The following is a 21,123-nucleotide window of genomic DNA, read 5'->3' as shown; positions in this document are numbered from 1 at the left end:
TTTATAGAAACTATAATATTATTTATAAAATATATAAATTTATTTACAGATATGAAACACAAATTAAAATATTTCACATTATTGTTTAAATGATATCTAATGTACAAAATATTTTATGATAATTTTAATTTTTATGAAAATATTATTTATTAATTATTAATTAATTATAATGTAGTAGTTTCTACAAAAAAAATCAAAATTCGTTTTTTTTCATAAAAACTCAAAAAAGTTGTTTTTTGGTTTTTTTTCATAAATTGGTTAAAGTTTTCAAAAACTATTTTCCCTAAATTTTAGGGAATCTATTTATTGAAAATCTTGATTGGCAACTCAAATGATTTTTATAAAAACAAAAACTAAAACTAAAAACTTGATTAGATGAAAAATGGTTTCTACAAAAGCAAAAACCAAAAAATAAAGCAAAAAACACAAGCAATCAAGCTATAAACTCTCTTTTGTTCTGTTCAAACTTTGCTTAGCGAAAAAAACAAAAAAACAAAGTTGTCTTTTGTCCGACTCCATAAACACACCACCATCACCAACAAGATCTAGGTCTCTGCATCTCGTGCTTCCATATGGAACGGGCACGCACCGAAAGCCCCAGCTACTTCCGCCAATGGAACGGCGACTCCATCACCCCCAATGCCGCCGCCGCTCCTTCCTCTCCGGCGCGTCACCACCACGCTCGATCGTCTTCCGTCACGGGAATGTCGAACGTCAAGCGAGCTCAGAACGTGGCGGCCAAAGCCGCGGCTCAGAGGCTCGCGAAGGTCATGGCTTCGCAGACCACCGACGACGACGAAGACGAAGACGATGTCGGTGGCGATGACCTAGATTTCCGCTACGGCGCTCCTCCTCTCTCCTTCACGAGAAACAATGCTTCTACTAAACCTAGACCTGCTGCTGCTGCTGTTCTTCCTCCTCCCAAGATCGGCAGATCTTCCTCCCCTGCGGTAAATCTGTTGACTTGACCACAAGTTTGCTCATTTTTCAAAGTTTCTATTTTTGGAATGTGAGATACTGGTTGAGACCTTGATTATTACCATTTTAGGAATGTTAGTGGTAAAGGAAACTAATAAAGATGATCACTTTGTTTTCTAATCGGGGATTTGATTGTTTGTGGTAATCAGTTTTCTCGGAACTCTCCAGCCGTGTCTGTTCGAGCATCACAGCAACCACCTGTTCCGCCTAGCAAATTGTCTCAAAGGAACCAAGCGACCGTTCCATTACCTGTTGTAACTCCTAAGAATCAACAGACTGAAAAGCGGTGAAGATCCAATCCTCAACCTATCTTCATTGCAAGTTTTGCAACTAGTTGAGTTTGTGTTCATGATTGAGAGATCTGTTTGTCATTGGCAGGGCTTTACCTGAGATTGGGCAACTTAGTGCAAAAGATTCGAAAGATCAGCATGAAGCGTCCGCACTTCAAGATGAAGTATGTTTTTCTTCTTCTTTTGATGTGTAGATATTATATGGTGAATATGGAAACTGAGAGTTTATTTTGCATTACAGCTCGATATGCTGCAAGAGGAGAATGAGAGTATTCTTGAAAAGGTAAAAAGTCCTTCTCCTGCTTGGTTTCTATCTATCTCCAACAGTAGATCTGTTTTTTTTACGTTTGAGTGTATTTAACAGCTTAGGCTTGAGGATGAGAGATGCAAGGAAGCAGAAGCCAGGGTGAGAGAGCTTGAGAAACAGGTAACTGGAAAGCAAAGATAAACGTGTCCGTATGCTTTTTAAAAAAAAATATATTTTTAAATACTGTTCTCACACTTGAGACAAACTTTAGGTGACTTCTTTGGGAGAAGGCGTATCTTTGGAAGCTAAACTTCTGAGCAGGTAGTCAATTTCATTACCATTTTTTTTTGCCAGTTTCTTAGTTTTTTTTTTTGGTTGAATTTAAATTGCTTACATGGATGTGAATTTACTTTGTCTCAATGCTGCAGAAAAGAAGCTGCTTTGCGTCAGAGAGAGGTACTCCCTCAGGATTTTTCTATTACGTGATGGTTTTGTTTTTTTCAAGTATAAATATTGTTGTTGTGGCTTTTAGATTTACTAGCACTCACTCTGTGACAGGCTGCTCTTAAAGATGCAAGGCAGAACAGAGAAGGGGCTAATAAGGAGACTACTGCTCTTCGGGCTCAAGTAGAGGTAAGCCATTTTTCTCCATCAGTGTCTCACATTTATTGTGAGGTGCTAGTTAATGAAAAATGTAGAAATCTTATATGTTCTATGTTTCATTTTGATTCAGAATGCAAAACAAGAGGCTGCTGGTGTAGTATCACAACTTCAAGTAGCGGAATCTGAAGTCAACGCTCTACGAACAATGACACATAGAATGATATTGACCCCAAAAGAGATGGTCCGTTTTCATGTTTTTTCCACGGTTTACAACATAAGCTTTGTTCCGGGTTAAGTAACTGACCCTTGTATGCTTTTCAGGAGGAAGTTGTTCTTAAGCGGTGCTGGCTAGCTCGGTACTGGGGCTTAGCTGCCAGATATGGTAAGTGCTAGGTGTGTATATAACAACATACATCTTAGTAACACACCTAGAATTTTGGTTCCATCATTTATCTTTGCATATTTGCACTTTAGGCATATGTTCGGACATCGCTACGTCCAAGTACGAATACTGGTCATCTCTGGCCCCTCTTCCTTTTGAAATTGTGCTATCAGCTGGGCAGAAGGCTAAGGAAGAAAGCTGGGAAAAAGGTAAGCGGTCACTCAGTCATGTTACCGTCTCTTCCAAGATTCTGTTGTAATAACATTCTATGATTTTAATTATCACCTCTCATCACGGTAAACATATCTCTTGGCTATGGAATCATCTGACTAGATTCTGAGGAGAACGAGAAGAGGAGCCAGCTCGTTCAAGATATAAATGATCTAACAGGAGAGGGGAATATTGAAAGTATGCTCTCTGTGGAAATGGGTCTGAAGGAGCTAGCTTCTTTAAAGGTTTACTCTCATTTTCGGTATCGTTTTGGTTCATGTACCCCTCTTTCTTTTTTTCTCATCGACTTGACTCGTTCTTCTGAAGGTTGAAGTTACCATATCTATTACACTAGCCCAGCTAAGGTTGGCCAATACTTTTCGACTATCTGATCCCGGTAAGTTTCTGTAGAAGCTCTTCTTGAGCTAAGTTCTTGCCAATAGCTGTATGTTGCTTATTCATTAGCCAGAGAAAGCGATTCTTTTCATCATTAAAATTGTTAAAATGATAGTGAACATGTTCTTTTATGTGGCATCTTACATGTTCTGGTCGTTTTCTTTCAGAGTTAAAATCACCAGGTGGTCCTAAGTTAATGGAGGCACTTGGTAAGTTATTTGGCTTACATCACTGAATTTATAGGTCAACATGGTGTTATGAAATTCATATATTGGTAAATGCATAATCAACAACGTTACAATGACAAACTCTTGATAAAAGTAGGACTATTAAATACATAAAGAATGTCATTTCATATGTACTACAACAAAGAGTGCAGACAGTACTTGTTATTCTTGAGGATAATTCTGACCTCGGCCTGTCTGTTATTTGCAGAACTGAGTCCAGAAGAGTCTGAAGATGTTCTCTTCAAGGAGGTACAAAACCACAAACCCTTTCTTGCTTTCTCTGCTCCCTGCTATATCTTCTCTTTAATATAATTTTCTGTTCATCTATGTAATTTTGGATATATTAGAGTAATTTTCTTTAGCTCAACTTGGTATTTCTATAATCTCAGCGCTATGAATCCTTTGGAACATTTGGCAGGCTTGGCTCACATACTTTTGGAGAAGAGCCCTGTCCCTTGGCATAGATGTGGACATTGCAAGAGAACGTCTTCAATTCTGGATCAGCAGGAGTGCACACTCTCCATCTTCACATGACGCCATGGAAGGTACAATCTAACCTACCAAATTACTTTTAACCAAAAGAGGAGACAAGGTCTAAATTGGTTAGTTCTAATTTTCAGTTGAGCAAGGGCTAACAGAGCTAAGAAAGCGCCGGATAGAACGCAGATTGTGGGAAGCCTCCAGGTCCAACCAGTAGGTCATGAGCATGGACCCCAGGATTCCGGAACAGTCATGTTACCACATCTTTAACAGTATTGTATATCTTTCTTCTTGTGTGGTTCGAGTACTTTTGCAGTCAAGAAAATGTTAATCCAGTTTTGTATACTGAAGAATTGCATTTGCACTACTTAACTTGTAATGTATCCACGTTTGCACTCTCTTTTTAATTTGCAGACTCATTCTACATATACTAATACAGACACTAAAGATCACCAGTCACCAGTAATCGTTGCAAGAGCACTTCCCCTCCTTGAAATGGTGAAACCTTCGAGAATCTCGGATGATGATTTCATGTCCTGTAACCAAAGATACATGCTTTGCAAACTCATGGCAATCTGGGCACGCCCGGAGATTCTTGAATACCTTGATAGGTCCACGGGCATGGCCATTCACCGATATCAACCCATATGCAATGGCAAGTCTCTCGCTGTGATCAAGAAGCTGTTCTCTTCTCTCTGTCATACTACACTGAAACACATCACCTTCCATAAAATCATCAAACTCCTTGAGCTTCTCATAGATCTCCTGAGTTTGTGGATGGTGTTTATCACCCACTATAAACCGATGAATCTTGCCCTTTTCTCTGATCCAGCTGCAGCTCAGTTCCTTCTTTAGCATCTTGTCGTTCATTAGTTTCATCATCTCAGCAGCTTCTTCCCATCTTCCAGCCTGCGTATACAGATTAAACGGGAGAACATATCCAGCTGTATCTTCTGGATCGAGCTGGCGAAGCTCCTCACCAGCAATCTCCCCCAGTTCGAGATACTTGTGCGTCCAACACCCACTTAGAAAGCATTTCCAACTCATTGCATCAGGCTCAAAAGGCATACTCTTCATAAACTTGAGTGCTTCCTCTAATACTCCCGCACGGGAATAAATGTCTATCATACAATCATAATGGTCAATAGTTGGAGCCACGTTGTACTTTGGAAGCATCGTGTCCAAGTAACACTTACCCTGTTCAATCAGACCAGCGTGGCTGCATGCGGTTAAAACGGCAATAAAAGTCACTGAGTTCGGCTTCATGCCACACCTCACCATTTCCTCAAACAATCTCAGAGCTTCAGAGGCGTTTCCATAGTAGGCGTGACCTGATATAAAAGCCGTCCAAGCAACAACGTCGGGGTTGTCCATCGACTCAAAGACTGCACGTGCGTCATCTAAGCATCCGCATTTTGAATACATCGTAATGAGAGCGCTTTCTCCATACTGAGAACCAACCAGGCTTCTTTTTATAGCATCTCCATGGACTTGGCCACCAATGTTGCAATCTGCAAGTACGGAACACGCTTGGAATACGCTAGTATAAGTGAACGAATTTAGAACCGCTGCACTTTTGGTTCTCAAAGACTTGAAAGTTTTAATAGCCTCTTCGAACTGACTCATTTGACAGTATCCAGAGATGATTGCGCTCCAGGAAACATCGTTTGGTTCACTGATTTTTTCGAATGCAAGAAGAGCAGACTCGAAGCTGGAACATTTGATGTAACAATCAACGAGAGGAGTTCCAACAGAGACATCAGACTCCAGTCCAAGCTTAGCGACACAGGCATGAATCTGCTTGCCGAGATTAACCTCTTCAAGAGAAGCACATGCTTTAAGAACAACTGAAAACACAAAACTGTCCCATTCAACACCTTCCGTCACCAAATCCACAAACAGTTTCAAAGCATCTCTTGCTCTTCCGGCTTTAGTATAACCTATCATCAACCCCGTCCAAGCCACCGGTTTCTTCACTACCATCTGATCAAACACTAGCTTAGCACCCACTAACCAACCACATTTCACATACATGTTCAAGACCCCAGCCTCTATAGACGCATTCCCCAATAACCCAGAACGTATAACATGACCATGAACCTGTTTACCAACATTTAAATCCCTAGGATTCACCAAAGATTTCAAGAGTGTAGTATAAACAGAAGAAGTTGGCTTCTCTCCTGATTCTAACATCCCCGAGAACAAACCAACAGCTTTATCCAAAAGACCTCGTCCTGCGTAAGCAGACATCATCGTAACTCTAGAAACTACGTTTAACTCAGGCATTTCGTCGAACACTTTATCTGCATCCTCCAAACTCCCGCACTCACAGTACATTTGCAACACACAGTTCTGAAGAGTCACGGAAGGACTCTCACAGTCCTTTCGCATTCGATCGTGGAGGACTCTCCCGTGAGATAAAGACCTTAGCTCTCTGCAAGCTTCGAAGAGACACTGGTAAGAGTACGGAGCGACGGAGACGCCAGCCTTATCCATTTCTTGGAAAAACTCAAACGCCTCGTTGAGCTTGCCGTGTTTAGACAAGGAGACCAGATGAAGATTCTCGACTTGCCCTTGCTTGTGCTCGAGTTTTACAGATGAAGTGCTCGATTTCAGAGAAACCCACGACGGAATCTGATTGAAATTCGCGTGCTTTGTAACCGGAGCTCGTGAAGGGGTTAGCGAGGATTGTAAAGTGAGGATCGTCGTCATTGTTGGTTGATTGAAAGAATGAAAATTTGTAAAAAAAAAAAAAGTTTAAAGCTTTTTTTTTTCCTACCAAATGAAAGAGCAAAGCTCTGTTTTATTACAGGTAACAGACAACAACTAACTTGGTCAAGACTCGAAACCAATCATCGTTGGTAATAAAAACGACAGCGTTTTCAGGTATAAAACTGAAAAGGAGGGTTTAAAGTTTTCGTCTTTGGCGTCTAAGCCGTACGATTTCTCTCCACTTCTATCAATACACATTCTCGGTCTTCTTCTTCTCCGATGGCGGCTGCTAGGGTTCGGTGTCATTGCAATGCCCTTTTCACCAGCCACCGGAACTCGTCGACGCTACCGATCTCTCCGACTCGTGTCGGTTTCACAGCTTTGAAATGCCCGAGGAAGTTCTTGTTGTCCTCCTCCTGCACAAGGAATGTTTCGGGTTCATGTCTCAAAGGCACTGTGCGAGCTGTTATGGAAGAGGAGAAGACAGGCGCGATAAAGGAGAGGGAGGTGGAAGAGAAGAGATTCACGTGCGTGATGAAGTTTGGTGGATCCTCGGTGGCGACGGCGGAGAGGATGAGGGAAGTGGCGGATTTGATATTGGCGTTTCCGGAAGAGAGTCCGGTCATTGTTCTTTCCGCTATGGGGAAGACAACCAACAATCTCTTGCTTGTAATGTCTGAAAGCTCTCTCCTTTGTACTTTGTTATTGATGTTTAAAGTTTTGATTTTGAGCTTCTGAGTTGTTGGTTAGTTTAGGCGGGAGAGAAGGCTGTGAGCTGTGGTGTCTCTAATGCATCTGAGATTGAGGAATTGAGCGTTATAAAGGAATTGCATCTCAGGTTTTGATTCACTCTACATTAAAGTATCACTTTCTCTGCTCGGTGTTGGTTTTGGTAAAGAATGTGTTTTTTTTGTTGTTGTTTCAGGACAGTGAAAGAGCTCAAGATCGACCCCTCTGTTGTTACATGTAAGAATAGTATTGTTTGCTCATGTAACTTTGTACACTTGGAGCTTTGTTCTTGCTATTTTAAGTAGGCTCATTAATGTTTCATTTGGTAATAATCCAAGAGCCTTACTACATGTATTGCTTTCTTTTTTTTTTGTTAATTTGGGAAAACATTTTGCAGCGTTTTTGGAAGAACTAGAGCAACTCCTGAAAGGTATAGCGATGATGAAGGAGCTGACACTTCGAACCAGAGACTACTTAGTCTCTTTTGGAGAGTGCTTGTCCACAAGGATTTTCGCAGCGTATCTTAATAAAATCGGTGTCAAGGCACGCCAAGTATGTCCTCCATCATATTTTAGTATTTGTTTAGTTCTCTCTGGAAGTAGTATATATATTTTGTTTTGTTGACTAATATGAGAACCAGGCTGAAAGTGTATATACTTTGAATTGGTCATTAAACTTTTGTTTGAGCTTTCTTGTGCACAATCAAATTCATACATTTTTTTCTAGTAGCTAACTAGAGTATCAACTTTGCAGTATGATGCATTTGAAATTGGTTTCATTACCACGGATGATTTCACAAATGGGGATATATTGGAAGCAACTTATCCAGCTGTTGCCAAGAGATTATATGATGATTGGATGCATGATCCTGCTGTTCCTATCATAACGGGTTTCCTTGGGAAGGTATTTTGCTAAAAGCTTGATATCTTCAGAATTTGCATTTCAAGTTGTTGTGTGGTTTGCCTAATTAGTTAAAAATCAATAATAGGGATGGAAAACTGGTGCGGTCACTACCTTGGGTAGAGGTGGCAGTGATTTGACGGCAACCACAATTGGCAAAGCGTTAGGTTTGCAAGAGATTCAGGTTCTTTTACAGCCTTAAAGCTCAATGGTTTTTTTTCTAAACATCTCTGTTAAGTTTGGATGTTTGTTTGGAGTAGGTGTGGAAAGATGTTGATGGTGTTCTAACATGTGACCCTACTATTTACAAAAGAGCTACACCAGTACCCTTTCTAACATTCGATGAAGCAGCCGAGCTTGCTTATTTTGGTGCACAGGTCCCACTCTACTTAGCAGTTATTAGCGGCAACACAGAGAATTTGTACAGTGATTTAAGTAAAAAATTATAATTGTTGCTGCAGGTCTTGCACCCACAATCAATGAGGCCAGCAAGAGAGGGTGAGATTCCTGTTAGGGTTAAAAATTCTTATAACCCTAAAGCTCCTGGAACTATCATCACTAAAACAAGAGACATGACCAAGGTTTAGAGTCTCTAAATTTGTTATCTCTTATGCAGCTCATGTCCTTCACAGAGAACTAAAACTTATGCTTCTTCATATGACAGACTGTTTTAACGAGCATTGTTCTGAAACGCAATGTGACCATGCTGGATATAGCAAGCACCCGAATGCTTGGGCAAGTTGGCTTTCTTGCAAAGGTAAGCATGTACATTTATGTGGTATTCTCCAGTCTATAATTATAGTGTTAATAATTAACATTACCTGCAAAACCTCACTATATTGGCCAGGTATTTTCGATATTTGAGGACCTTGAAATATCCGTAGATGTTGTTGCCACTAGTGAAGTCAGCTTATCTCTGACACTGGACCCGTCTAAACTTTGGAGCAGGGAACTGATTCAACAGGCGAGTTCTTGTTCAGTCCCAAACACTTTATTTTCCAATCCATATAAAGTATGCTTTTCTCAAAGATCTTTCCCTGTAACAGGAACTTGATCATGTAGTAGAGGAACTTGAGAAAATTGCAGTTGTGAATCTTTCTAAAGGAAGAGCTATAATCTCTTTAATTGGGAATGTTCAACACTCCTCCCTGATTTTAGAGAGGGTTAGTAGATCTCTTCCCTCCTTGAATGTTCTCATCAAGAAAGACATTTCTTACCTAATTGTTTTTTTTTGAATTCATGCAGGCGTTTCATGTTCTTTGGACAAAAGGTATCAATGTCCAGATGATATCACAAGGAGCATCCAAGGTAACAATAATACACTGCTTATCACAAAACTCTCTTTTAAGTACACGCCTAACAAAAAATTATTTCTTGCAGGTAAACATTTCGCTTATAGTAAATGATGATGAAGCTGAAGGATGCGTTGAGGCTCTTCACAAATCCTTCTTTGAGAGCGGTGACCTCTCGGAGTTACTGATACAACCCAGACTTGGCAATGGGTCACCTGTTAGGACAATGCAAGTAGACAATTGACTTTGACCAGCTCATTGCTTGATCTGCATTTTTCATTGTATTGCTTCTGAGTTCTACGTACGTTCATTAAGAACTTCCTTGTTGTCTACTACTTGTTTTACACTTTTCATTTGTTATGAGAACAATTTCTTGGACCATTTGTGTGATCTATTTTAATCAATAAGAGAAGAAATATATTGAGATGCAACTACATATGTTACACAGATATGTTTGGTACAAGAACATTGGGCTAAAAGCTGTGTAGTTGTGTAAGCATGTGTACAAGCTCATCACTTGAAGGCCGATCTGCTGGAAAGTCAGAAAGACAGATAATGGTGATCCGTAACGCCATTAACATCTCGTCTTCCTCCACTTCCTCCCCAAGAATACTCTTATCTAAACCTTCCCTTACTTCTCCCGTTTGCTGCAAATGCTTCAGCCACTGTCCTAAGCTCCCTCCGGTTGCACCTTCTATAGAGAAAGGAAGGGTAGGGTCTCTCCCGGTTAAAAGAACACCCAGTATCATCCCAAAGCTGAAGACGTCACTTTTATCTGTATATCTGTGTCACAATGATTAGCAAACCAACGTTAGTAAAAGAGAGTTTAACTCAAGAGGTGACAGCGTTGATTCTAAGCAAGCACCTGTTAGTTTGAGAAGACTCAGGAGCTGAGTAGCAAGACACTGATGTATGTGAAGTAGGAATGATCTTAGCCAATCCACAATCAGCAAGCCGAGGCTCAAACTCAGAATCCAACATCACATTCGTAGGTTTCAAGTTGTAATGAAGAATCTGCTGCTCACAGCTGAAATGGAGATACTGAAGCCCTTTGACAATTCCAACAGCAACTCTCAGCCTTATCTCCCATCCTAGCTCTAGTTCTTGAGCTCTAACCTTAGTCATCACATCGTCAAGACTACCGTTCGGCATGTAATCATACACCAGCGAGAACTCATCTGATTCACGGACATAAGCTCTTAAACTCATCAGGTTCCTGTCCCTTAACCCAGCAAGAAGCTCAAGCTCCTTCTGCAGCCTTCTCTTAACCGACTTAGTTGCTGCTTCTGGTGAGCCGCCGTTTCCTTCAAGCGAGCCTAGTCTCTTAACCGCAACCACTAGACCATTATCAAGCACCATCTTGTAGTATTTACCGTTAGGGTCTGAGCCGAGCAACTGGATACCATTAGCAAGAGCTGCGTGGAGAGACTTAGGTGTGATCTTAGGGGAAAACACCACAGGGCCTTTGAGAATTGGCGTTTGTTTCAGGTACTTGACAGTGCAACGAACCAAGAAAGCTAATGCTAAGGCCGAGAAGAATCCTGTTAAAACCCCTGAGACGATGCTAACAATGATAACCTTGGTAGTGATTCTTGATTCGAGTGGTGTAGATGAAGGTGGAGCTGTGGATAAGTGTTTCACAGCTCTTCGCCGACAACTTGCGCTTGAGGTTGTTCTTGAAGAGAAGACTAAGAAGATGAACAAGAGGAGATAGACAGTGTTGCAATATCTCTTTCTTCCTCTTTGCTCCATTGAAGGGAAAGAAAAAAGCATATAAGTTTTTCAAGATTCGGACACAAAAGCTGAAGCTGTGTTCAAAGCTAAAAGAAGGAGGTAAAAAGTGAGAGTCTTTTTAATACTACAGTGAAGCTCTCTCTTCCTCTCCTCTTCTCCCAAACCCACACAATATATTCTCGAGAAAACCAATTGAGAAAGAAAAAGAAAAAGGGAATCTTCAATTCAAAATCTTTACAAAGAAGATGAAAGGAACCATTGGCTCAAAGATTCTAATCTAAAATTCTCCCTCTTTTCCTCCACAATTGAAAAAAAAAACAGAAACTCAAACTATGTCTCAAAATAATCAAAAGGAACAAACTTCAATGATGTTTTTTTTTCTCCCTTGGTTTCTACATATCTTGTGGTTGAAACGATGAACCAAACAAACAAAACTATCTAGCAACCAGACAGAGACACACAAACGAAACAACACACACACTCTAGACCTCTTTTCAAGAAACAGTATCTGCGAGACCGTGAACTCTCTCTCTCTCTCTCTCCTCAAAAAAAGCATGACCATCCTTACACTTACACCCAAAAGAATACAAGAAAAGAGGAAAAATGGGTTCCCGCCTTAGAGTGGGACCTCATATGTCAGATGGTCATGGTAAAACATGGGTCCCATCGCCACGTACGCGTACGAAAGGCAGCTCTCGTTGCTTGGTCATGAGTGGCCGAAAGCAAAGACATCGAGTTCCGTGAAGAGGGGAGAATGCGAGAAGGAGATCTCCACCGTTGAATTAGATAAGCTAAAAGAGATGCAGAACCGTTGGATGGGAGGGAGGCTTGGGAATGTGTGCAACTTTGTCTTAGCGTATGAGATTATTACACAAAAGATGTTCCCTTTGTTTGTCTGAGAATAATTTGCTTTTCTCCTTTTACTGTCCTTTCAATAATTATAATTTTAAGTTCATTTTTTTTGGCTAAAGTAAAAACTTTTGCTTTTATTCAAAAAGTGATTTTGTTTTCAGATTTGAACACGTTTTTGAAGACCGTTTTGTTCTTGTACAAGTCTATCATCTCTCAGCTCAGATGTTGTTTTGGCATATGATCTTACTAGCTTTGAATCGGTTCTTGTGAGGGCAGAGATTCAAAACCAATACCATAGATTATATATATAGCTAATGAATCGTTTTATGGTCAACACTTCTGCAAGAAATGAACAAGCCGCAAGTTGCTTACACAAACTGAGGATGCTATAGTCGTACACATCAAATACACACAACGACACAACACAATATAACTTCCCATTAAGCAGCCTATATCCATCACAAAACATACAATACTATGGAGGCTAAGCATGCTCGAGACAAGTGTAGGATGAGGACAATTAGAGGCCCTGAAAGTAATGACTGAAACATATCTCCCAAGACTTCCATGCCCTTAAGCTTCTTTCTGTGTCTTTTTATCAGCACTGTCTGTGATTGTAACCGTTTGCAGCTTCTGAAAGGAGAGACAGGACTTCCGCATCAGTAAATTTTGACTCTGCAGCAATGTCAAGAGCCGTTTTTCCTTCTCCATTGACGGCTTCCGTGTCAGCTCCCCTGCAACATTAACTCAATCTGTGTTACTACCAATAGGATCTACCAAGAGAATACGTTGGGAGATTACCTCGTGAGAAGCAGTCTTGCAACTACCGCTTTGCCTCTGAGGATACAATAATGCAACGGCGTTTGCCCACTTGAATCCGTAGCGTTCACATTCGCACCGTATTGCAGCAAAAGCTCCACCATCCCAATGTCTGCCTTCTCGCAAGCACAGTGAAGCAGAGAGCAACCTCCAGTCTCCTCTGGTGGAATACTTGAAGAGAATCCTGAGGAAGTTCTATCGAGCAACTCGTTTCTTAACTTGAGTAGCACGTCCTCACGCGTTGGTGGCCTCTCAGGTATTAACATTACTCTGGAAAGCGTTAACGAAGAGCTGGAAGATGGTTGGTCATACACAGCATTCACATCCGCTTCACCGTTGACGATAAGACGGTAAACAGCCTTTTTATCATTGGCAGAAACTGCATCCCACATTTGTTGTGCAACTGATTGTGGGAAGTCACAGTCTCTTGATCTCCGAACAAACAGCTTCTCAGCATACTGTGAAATGACCAAAAAGAATGTTCCTAATAAACTCTGACATAAGGAATCAAACAAAGGGTAAGAAGCTTACAAACCTTAGCTTGTATATACTTCTCCTTGACAGATATCATATCAGCATAGCTAGGTTTTCCAGTGACCAGCACTCTTGATTTATCAGACCTGCACATTCTTGTGATTAAGGTTCTTTTAGCTTTGGATGAGAGGGTCAACATTTGAATTATAAACGGAGGTTTTTTACCCTGTTAAGCCTGGATCAACATGGAAGGCGCTCCTTGAATGAAGCAGCTCCTCCCAGACCGTGTTTGCAAAATTATTCCCAAGAGCTTGGAACAGAGTTATAACAGATGGCTCCCATACTTTCACATCCAGAGTGAGTGACCTAACCTGTACCAACAGCCAAATTTTCAGATTGCTCTAAACTGATTTCAAACTAAAGGTCCATCCATGTTCAGATTCTTCTATCACATACCTTTGATATATGCACACCAAGGTTACGGTGAACACCAGAACACTCGATACAGACAAGAACACCTAGGTTCAAAGAAGCCCAGTCTGGTTCAGGAGCTCCACAATCCGCACACTTGTCATTCCCAAAGACTTTTCTCAGGACATCAATGGGCTTCTCACCCTTTCTAATGGACCGTTGCGGCTGGAAGTTTCTAGATGGCCTTTCGTGGTACCCCATAAAGCTCCTCTCACATACAAACTCATCAGTAGTGGGGTGATCATATTCAGAGCTTTCGTATGAGCTACTTTCACTAGCGGACCGGTGGTGGCCACTCTCCATGGGGCTACCAGGGACCTGAGAACTAAGCAGTGATGCAATAACCCCAGTGATCTTTTCTATCCAATCCATTTGATCCAGTGCGCTCTCAGCCTGCACTAACAAACAATATGTTAACACTGAGTGAAAACTATTGAAGGTCTAAAGGCAGCAACAAAGAAACAAACACTCTCTGAATCAAACCTGCAATGTGTAGTTTTTTGAAGGTGAAATGATCCTAAAGCAAAACCTCAGATCTGACTGATCAGCGTCTACTTTAATAGTTGAGGTAAGCAAGTTCACTGTATGCCGAGCTACAGACTTCTCATCATGCACTCCTCCACCATGATTATTCGAAGAAAGCCACCTGCTTAGAAGTCCAGACCCAAGCTCTGAGCTGTTTCTCTGTCCAGAGAGCTGGCTCCCAGACCCCTAAACATCAAATGAACATATTTAATCTGCACTATTCTGCTTTTTTTTTTACAAATAAAAGATTATATAAATACAAAACTCACAGATGGTTTGCTACATTGTTTCCGGTAATAGTACAACATCCCTCGGCTGTCAAGAACAAAGAACCGTCTTTTCCAGTCTCCTCTCAGGTTTGAAGAGCGTTTAGAGAGATAACCTTGCCGTATTGTTTGCACCTGAAAGTAGCATGAAACGTTAATAGCATTCTTGTGAAGGTGTCACATTCATATGTAAGAAGGATTTATTAATTAAACCTTTCCCCTTGCGGCAGATTGCATTACGGCGTCTATCATTTTGTGAGAGCTTCTACCAATCGCTTGTATGCCATCTCCATTTGGGGATCCATTAGCACTATTTGAACCATACCTGCTCTCTCGATCAACCTGTCTTTTGTACTCCTGCATCTTCTCGTCAAGTGCTGCTTGTTCATAATTTGATCTCTCTCTGGACTGTTGTGCATAGGTCAACACCTGCAAAAAGAATTAAAGAGTTGAAGTATAAATATCTTCCTAAATGCTACTATCTAAGCGTTCTCAGCACATTAATAACATGTTAAAACTCATAAATGATCTTAGAAAAGTTCATAGAACTAAACGGACCTGGTTGATATATGGTTCCATCTGATGCAGTAACTCGTAACCCTGAAAGTAACCACATTCAGATTTTACACAAATCTTCTCAGACTATTTTAGTGTTCAGAAAATTGTGAAGAAGCTGATAAACTTACCTGTTTGAAGTAGCGAAGATGTGCATCCATCGTTCCGCTGACTGCTTCCAAAAATTCAAATCTTTTCTTAGCTTCAACATTTGAGAGAGTAGTCACCTGAGCATGAATAAGGGAAACCAAAGAAAACAAAAGATTATTCCTAACATTAGCATTGATGTGACAAGAGGGTATATTGATTTGAAATTAATAACCAAGATCAAACAAAAGAATATTACAAGGTTGAATCGAGCTTTCTCAAACATAGACCTCGAAGTGTGAAGTTCCTGACAGTGTCAAAATATGTTAGTGACACACAGACAAAAGAAAAACTAAATACTTGATATTCAAATGTTAGGAACAACTAAAGTTATGCATCACACCTGTTCTAAAGCAGCAGCAACGTCACTTTTTGTACCTTTCCTCAACGATAGAAACTTCTCACGGGCCTAAAGCACAACAGGGGAACTTAATCAGTTAACTTCCAAACTAGAAACAGAAACCATGTCAACAGAGTCGAGAACAGGAAGATGAAAACCCTGACAATAGGGATACCTGATCATAGGTGAGGCTAGCCTTGTCAAAGCGCTTTCGAGCTTCCTGTAGGGGAAAAGAAAAAGATCTCTCAGGATTACATATCCAAATGGGAAAAAGAAATATCTGGACTATCCAAAGCAGGACCAAGAAGAAAGAAAGAAGCTTTGTACCTTAACCTCATGCAAGTCCATATTGGCAAATTGAAGCAATCTGTCATTCAGTATATGTTCCACCTGACAATGAGAACTCATTAAAACATATATAGCAGGATTGATAGGACTTTATCTAATTTGGAAATCTATACAATGTCTAAAGGTGAAGCAATCTCTATGTAAAGACCATTTCCAGTTAAATAAGACAAAACTATTAGCATACCTGTGACCGAAGAACTTCCTTGTACGTCCCAATTTCCCTCAACGCAATTGTAAATTTCGTCATCACAGGTCCTGTCACGGCAAGTTAGAGTCTATTTATCACCTTCGATGAAACTAGTTTTATTTTCCAATTTTCACCAGATATATATGCTAGTTATGTGAAGTCAGGCATACCTCCAAAAGCCACACTAATGGGATCATTATGGCCACCACCAAATGTTTCAAGTGCACTAGCGAAAGCAATGTCTCCATCATATGCCTCGCCTAACCCTTCACTGACAAATCAAGGACAATCTATGTGTTAGAAGATATGTTCTCGTGTCTGTTTGAGCCAGAAGTACATCTACAATCCTACATATTTGCGAAAATGTAGAGCATACGTGTATTTGCGGCATCCTTTGTAAAACTTTAGACTTCTTTCCCGTAATATTTCTGCACTCTCCTCCATGCTTTGTAACTGTTTCAGAAAAAAAAAAAAAAAGATATGTAACACAGTAAGAACAGCACATAACTAGAAGGCGAAGTACATCACACAGAGCAGGTTTTGGACAGAACTTGAGCTACGCTACTTACTCTCTTTACATCAAAGTTGTAATCTTTTCTGCTCATCTAGAGTATATATAGCAAGAACTCCAATTAAAACAGTGAGCATGAGAATACAAGTAAGAAGATAACACAGAAGTTCCATTATAGTAGTTTAGGGGTATAAATGTCGGTGAAACCCCAAACATTCCAGACATTACCACATCCTAAGGGCTCCAAAGTTTGTATCTTTTCACAACCTAAAGGATAAATCTTGCTTGATATGACACCAAACTCTAACCTGAGACGCTAAAAGACTCGAGAGATGAGGACAAAGGTGAAAGAGACCAAGATATGTAGAAACAAACCTGTTTGCGGAACATGGGAGAGTCATCAAGCTTGGTGAAATGCATTTTGGGTAAATGATTACTTCCCTTTCTTCTTCAACACAAACACCAGTTAACATCACACGGAAGAAACCAAACAAAAACAAAAAAAAAACCTAAAAGCTAAAGACAACTATGTCTCCCCAAAAGAGAAAAAAACTGAGATCCTCTTTCCCTTCAACCTAAACTTCCCGAACTGACAAAGAAACCAAAGTCGATGATCTTCCCAAGTCTCGAGCTTTAGCGTAATTCGAGCTGTTTTTTTTTTTGTCTAGACGAAACCTTCAGTGAAATCGAGAGAGAGAAAAAAAACAGTTGTGGTTTTATTTAGATGTAAGTGTCTCGGGAGTAGAGAAGAGAGACAAAAGAGAGAAAAGAACTTCACCGTCTTCGTGATATTTTTTTACCGAAAAGGCGGCGAAACTGTGTCGTACAATTACCGCCGGAGATGGAGAAGGTTGGTAAGAGACGGCGTCGTTTCGAGGTTGTAAAATTAAAAGAAGAGGGAAAGGAGTAGAGAGAGGAGGACTGACTGTGGTCGTCATCTGAGAAAACAAGGACTCCCGTTTCTCACGCGTTTTAATACGCGTGTGAAGTTATGAAGTGCGAGATAACGATGCGCGTGTAGTGAACGCAATCCTGATCTGTGGAGTAATGATAATAGCTAAGGGGGTGTGGGACCCGCGCTCTGGTTGCTTCTCCATTACCTTTTGTTCCGGAGAGACAGAGAGAGTGTGGTCCGTGGGGTATAGATGATTAAAGATATTTTTAAATTTCTTTACAAAAATAAATAAAACTCTTATTATAGGGTGGAAAAAAATGGCAAAGCAAAAAGAAAAGGGAGTTAATTTGGAAAAAAATGGACACCAACACATCTTTTACTTTTTGTTGTTGGCAGACTTTACAGTCGAATATGAGATTCAAATTCACATTGTTTAATCATAAATTATGATAAATTGTACAGCTGCTAGAAAATTGTTTAATCATTACCGATCATATACACCTTTTAGCCCAAAGATCGTGTTAAACATAGTTTTGCAATCAATCTTTGTTCAAACCAATCGGTATTCGTTTATCCTCAGATGAAAGTTTCTCCTTCATCATTTTCATGTATTCAGTCTAGTGCGAGCATGTAAATTTAGATATCTGGGTAAATAACAAATATATTATCACTATCTTTTATTTTTGGTCAACATTTTCATCATCAAAGTAAACCAACTTGTTAATATTTTTCAACTTGACCTAATCTACTCTATCTGATGACTCTGGTCTTTCTAGTCAGATTCTCACATCATATCATGTTTCTCTCTCCTATTATTTCCGACCTACTGATCAAATTCTAGTACTACTATGTGATCTCTTTTTCCTTTCTAGCTGTCCCCTCTTTCATTTCATTAGACTTGAAACAGGCCCACGGGTCGTAAAATCTTTTTGTTTTATCTTAGTTTATTACAAACGCAAAAATATTCCTTCCGAGGAGATCCAAACTGAAAGAACAGAAAAACAACAGGGACCGACTGGAAAACTAAACTGGGTCGATAATAGGCCCAATAGGAAGATAAAAAGCCCATGTAGAAGTTCGAATTCTTTTTACATCATATAATCAAAACGGATCACGCACAAGGCGGTTTTACTTTCTTCCCCCGAAACGATCTGTGATGGCCGGCGAAGATTTTCGGTCTCGCGTCGATCGGATCTTCGGATCTCTCGCCTTCTCTCGCTCCACGTCTCCTACTACTACCTCCACGTCTTCTGCGCCGCCGCTGCGGCAAACGCAATCGGGCTCGGTGTGGTCTCTCTCCGGCGCAGAAGTGGAGAAGCGGGAGTGGAAGCGAGAGCAGCTCGCGTCGTACGATAGGGAAGAGATGCCTTGTGCATCATCGTTCGACGAGATTCTGAGGCAGCAGAGGCTCTCGAGCACTGATCGGAAGGAGGGTGAGGAAGGCGGTAACGAGGATTTTGATGTTGATGATGATGATTGGAGCATCAGAGCTTCCATGGGCCTTGACCGTACTCTCGATGACGAGGTATAATCAATTCTTTTCTTTAAAGTGTTTTTGTTAGGTGACGATTGTGGAAGTAAGGAAACGCTTAAGTAAAACTAGGGAACAATTGTATTCAATTGTATTCTTGATATGAACCTTTGTTCACACATGGAGAATTAAAAGATATAGACTAAGGTGTATATCAATTTGGACTAACCTTAGTCCACAAGAGAGCTTAGGGTTAAGAGGACGGTTAGCCTAAAGTTTCTAGTTCCTTCGCAAATTAATAAGCTCATATCAGTTTCCAATTAGAAGATTCTTGAATTTTTCAGTTTTTCTTGTTAACAGTCTTTAGGCCTAGTAGGAGAACATCTCGCTTTCTTTGATACTGAGAATTGTTTCTTTGCCTTTAGTTTTTGTAAATGGCAATGTATTAATTCATCAATAAACTATTGAAACAGTTCCTCACGGCTTAATTTTTTTTTTTTGCTTTTTGACGCAGGACGAAGAAGATGAGTATGATAAGGTCGCACTAGGGAAAGAGGATGGTGGTAAAGGCTTGTCTATGGAAGATGCCATTTCCAGACCTTGTGGTGTGCGGATTCGGGACCCTCGTGCTAACCATGCTGCTGCAAAAATGAGGTTGAAGGAAGATGAACTCGAGGCTAACAAGATTAGCCCTTCTGGCGTTATCCCCTCGAAGAGTAAAGAGCCAACACCGCACCCAGAAGAATCTTCTAAATCTGTGCCACCGAAACCTATACTCAAAAGGAAAGAGAGTTGTTCAGATTCAGAAGCAAGGACAAGTAAGCGGGTCAGGTTTGATGTTGTCACTGAAGAAACATCAAAGAAGCCTGAAGATAATTATTCAGTTTCTGCCTCCTTAAAAAGCGCATTGCCTCGGGGTAAAAGTGGTGCTCAGGTACCGGATTACTTGGTAAATCCTTCGAAGTACACCTGTTACAGCTTTGACCCATCTTCGGAATTGAATGAGAAGTCCCAAACACAAGAGTTCACGGACATTCCCAAGGATTCCAAAGGATTAGAAACTTCAGAGTCAGAATCATTCAAGAAAGTCTCCTTTGGTCCGCAGAAGAAGACCGAGGACGTCAGAGAAGACGGTGGCAACTGTAGTGAGACGAAGCCTGTTGAAGCTGGTCATGTGGCAGAAGACGAGAGACCAAGTGAAACAGAAGGTGGTGATACTGAAATAGAAGAATCAGAGAGCTGCAACAGTTTCCAAAGGAACGGTCGTCAGTATCGTGCCAAGCAAAGTGTAGATGAAACTGATGTCTAGATTATTCGGTTTGGTTTGGGGTCCATGAGTTGCAAAACATGTAGCGTCTTCTAGCAGTCTTATACATAGTAAGAAAAAAAACTCAAAGCAGTTTGCCTTTGAGACTGGCTATGATTCCTTGCTTTCTAAAAAGTCATTTTATTATAAGTTTCTTTCGATTCATTTCAACAAGTTCTGATCTTTGACTGCTATAAATCAAATCATGGGTTCCATTTAATTGCTTAAAAGATTTTGCTTATATACCCAACTAAAAGATTCCTGTTAGGCCTGGGCATTTTACCCGGATCCGAAGACCCGAACCGGAACCGACCCAAAAATACAGGTTCGGGTCTGGGTCTGGGTCCATGCTAAGTACTTATTGGATCTTTTTTTTTGGACCTGCGGGTCTCGGTTCGGGTCCGGGTCCGGGTCCTACCCGAGACTCGTTCGGGTATCCGAAGTACCCGCAAATAATTGTATATACTAGGTATATTTGGGTGATTGGGTATATTTTTGGTATTTCAGATTTTTTTTAAAGTTTCGGGTTTGGATTTTCGGGTATAATTGTAGGTTTTTGGTGAAATTTTAGATTTTTAGAAAATATAATTTGGGTATTCGGGTAAAATTTGGGTATGTTTTGGGTTTTCGGGTCTGATTTTGGATAAATTTTTGGGTATTTTTGCGGTTCTTCGGGTATTTTTAGAGTTTTCGGGTCCAGTTCGGGTATTTCGGGTCTATTTCGGGTCCTAAATACCCGAACCGACCCGGATCCGAAATATACCCGAAAATTTTGG

The 21,123-nt window shown here is 40.5% G+C and overlaps 6 protein-coding genes across 7 annotated transcripts; 3 read left to right on the top strand and 3 right to left on the bottom strand.

Moving 5' to 3' along the window:
- Positions 1-461: 461 nt before the first annotated feature.
- On the top strand, positions 462-4,210 carry LOC106318522 (coiled-coil domain-containing protein SCD2). Its single transcript, XM_013756537.1, has 17 exons — positions 462-950; positions 1,128-1,264; positions 1,357-1,432; positions 1,510-1,551; positions 1,633-1,695; positions 1,787-1,836; positions 1,944-1,971; positions 2,074-2,148; positions 2,249-2,359; positions 2,440-2,500; positions 2,593-2,709; positions 2,834-2,955; positions 3,038-3,107; positions 3,274-3,315; positions 3,542-3,582; positions 3,752-3,878; positions 3,954-4,210. The coding sequence occupies exons 1-17, from the start codon at positions 573-575 to the stop codon at positions 4,028-4,030; spliced, it is 1,617 nt and encodes a 538-aa protein (XP_013611991.1). The 5' UTR covers positions 462-572; the 3' UTR covers positions 4,031-4,210.
- Positions 4,118-6,614, bottom strand: LOC106318521 (pentatricopeptide repeat-containing protein At5g13270, chloroplastic). Its single transcript, XM_013756536.1, has one exon. It carries the CDS (start codon positions 6,523-6,525, stop codon positions 4,270-4,272), a length of 2,256 nt encoding a protein of 751 aa, XP_013611990.1. The 5' UTR covers positions 6,526-6,614; the 3' UTR covers positions 4,118-4,269.
- Positions 6,615-6,936: 322 nt separating this feature from the next.
- On the top strand, positions 6,937-9,827 carry LOC106318648 (aspartokinase 1, chloroplastic; the record flags this gene model as incomplete). The annotated part of the gene is given in 13 exon segments (XM_013756718.1): positions 6,937-7,194; positions 7,281-7,363; positions 7,451-7,491; positions 7,652-7,806; positions 8,008-8,157; positions 8,243-8,338; positions 8,415-8,531; positions 8,616-8,735; positions 8,819-8,911; positions 9,002-9,118; positions 9,201-9,317; positions 9,400-9,462; positions 9,535-9,827. Coding segments are annotated over 13 exon segments (1,566 nt in total), but the record flags the coding sequence as incomplete, so codon positions are not given.
- Positions 9,800-12,070, bottom strand: LOC106318649 (inactive leucine-rich repeat receptor-like protein kinase CORYNE). The gene is made up of 2 exons (XM_013756719.1): positions 10,312-12,070; positions 9,800-10,229 (listed from the first exon to the last, which is right to left on the bottom strand). The coding sequence occupies exons 1-2, from the start codon at positions 11,217-11,219 to the stop codon at positions 9,920-9,922; spliced, it is 1,218 nt and encodes a 405-aa protein (XP_013612173.1). The 5' UTR covers positions 11,220-12,070; the 3' UTR covers positions 9,800-9,919.
- A 252-nt stretch (positions 12,071-12,322) lies between these two features.
- On the bottom strand, positions 12,323-17,617 carry LOC106318513 (ADP-ribosylation factor GTPase-activating protein AGD3). Of its 2 annotated transcripts, XM_013756526.1 has the most exons (19): positions 17,454-17,617; positions 17,051-17,350; positions 16,541-16,617; positions 16,335-16,435; positions 16,162-16,232; positions 15,957-16,019; positions 15,805-15,849; positions 15,633-15,698; positions 15,489-15,536; positions 15,274-15,369; positions 15,146-15,187; positions 14,801-15,016; positions 14,591-14,722; positions 14,280-14,507; positions 13,782-14,189; positions 13,551-13,696; positions 13,387-13,480; positions 12,834-13,309; positions 12,323-12,766 (listed from the first exon to the last, which is right to left on the bottom strand). In XM_013756526.1, the coding sequence occupies exons 2-19, from the start codon at positions 17,093-17,095 to the stop codon at positions 12,631-12,633; spliced, it is 2,490 nt and encodes an 829-aa protein (XP_013611980.1). In that variant the 5' UTR covers positions 17,096-17,350; positions 17,454-17,617; the 3' UTR covers positions 12,323-12,630. The 2 variants fall into 2 exon arrangements, with proteins under 2 accessions (XP_013611980.1, XP_013611981.1); XM_013756527.1 differs by having other exon boundaries at positions 13,387-13,471; positions 17,051-17,617.
- Positions 17,618-18,695: 1,078 nt separating this feature from the next.
- Positions 18,696-20,485, top strand: LOC106313819. Its single transcript, XM_013751731.1, has 2 exons — positions 18,696-19,095; positions 19,556-20,485. The coding sequence occupies exons 1-2, from the start codon at positions 18,727-18,729 to the stop codon at positions 20,348-20,350; spliced, it is 1,164 nt and encodes a 387-aa protein (XP_013607185.1). The 5' UTR covers positions 18,696-18,726; the 3' UTR covers positions 20,351-20,485.
- The last annotated feature ends 638 nt before the right edge of the window (positions 20,486-21,123 follow it).

Source organism: Brassica oleracea, chromosome C9 (genome assembly GCF_000695525.1).
Source record: "Brassica oleracea var. oleracea cultivar TO1000 chromosome C9, BOL, whole genome shotgun sequence".
Taxonomy (NCBI): Eukaryota; Viridiplantae; Streptophyta; class Magnoliopsida; order Brassicales; family Brassicaceae; genus Brassica; species Brassica oleracea.
This window is presented reverse-complemented; position numbering and strand designations above follow the sequence as displayed.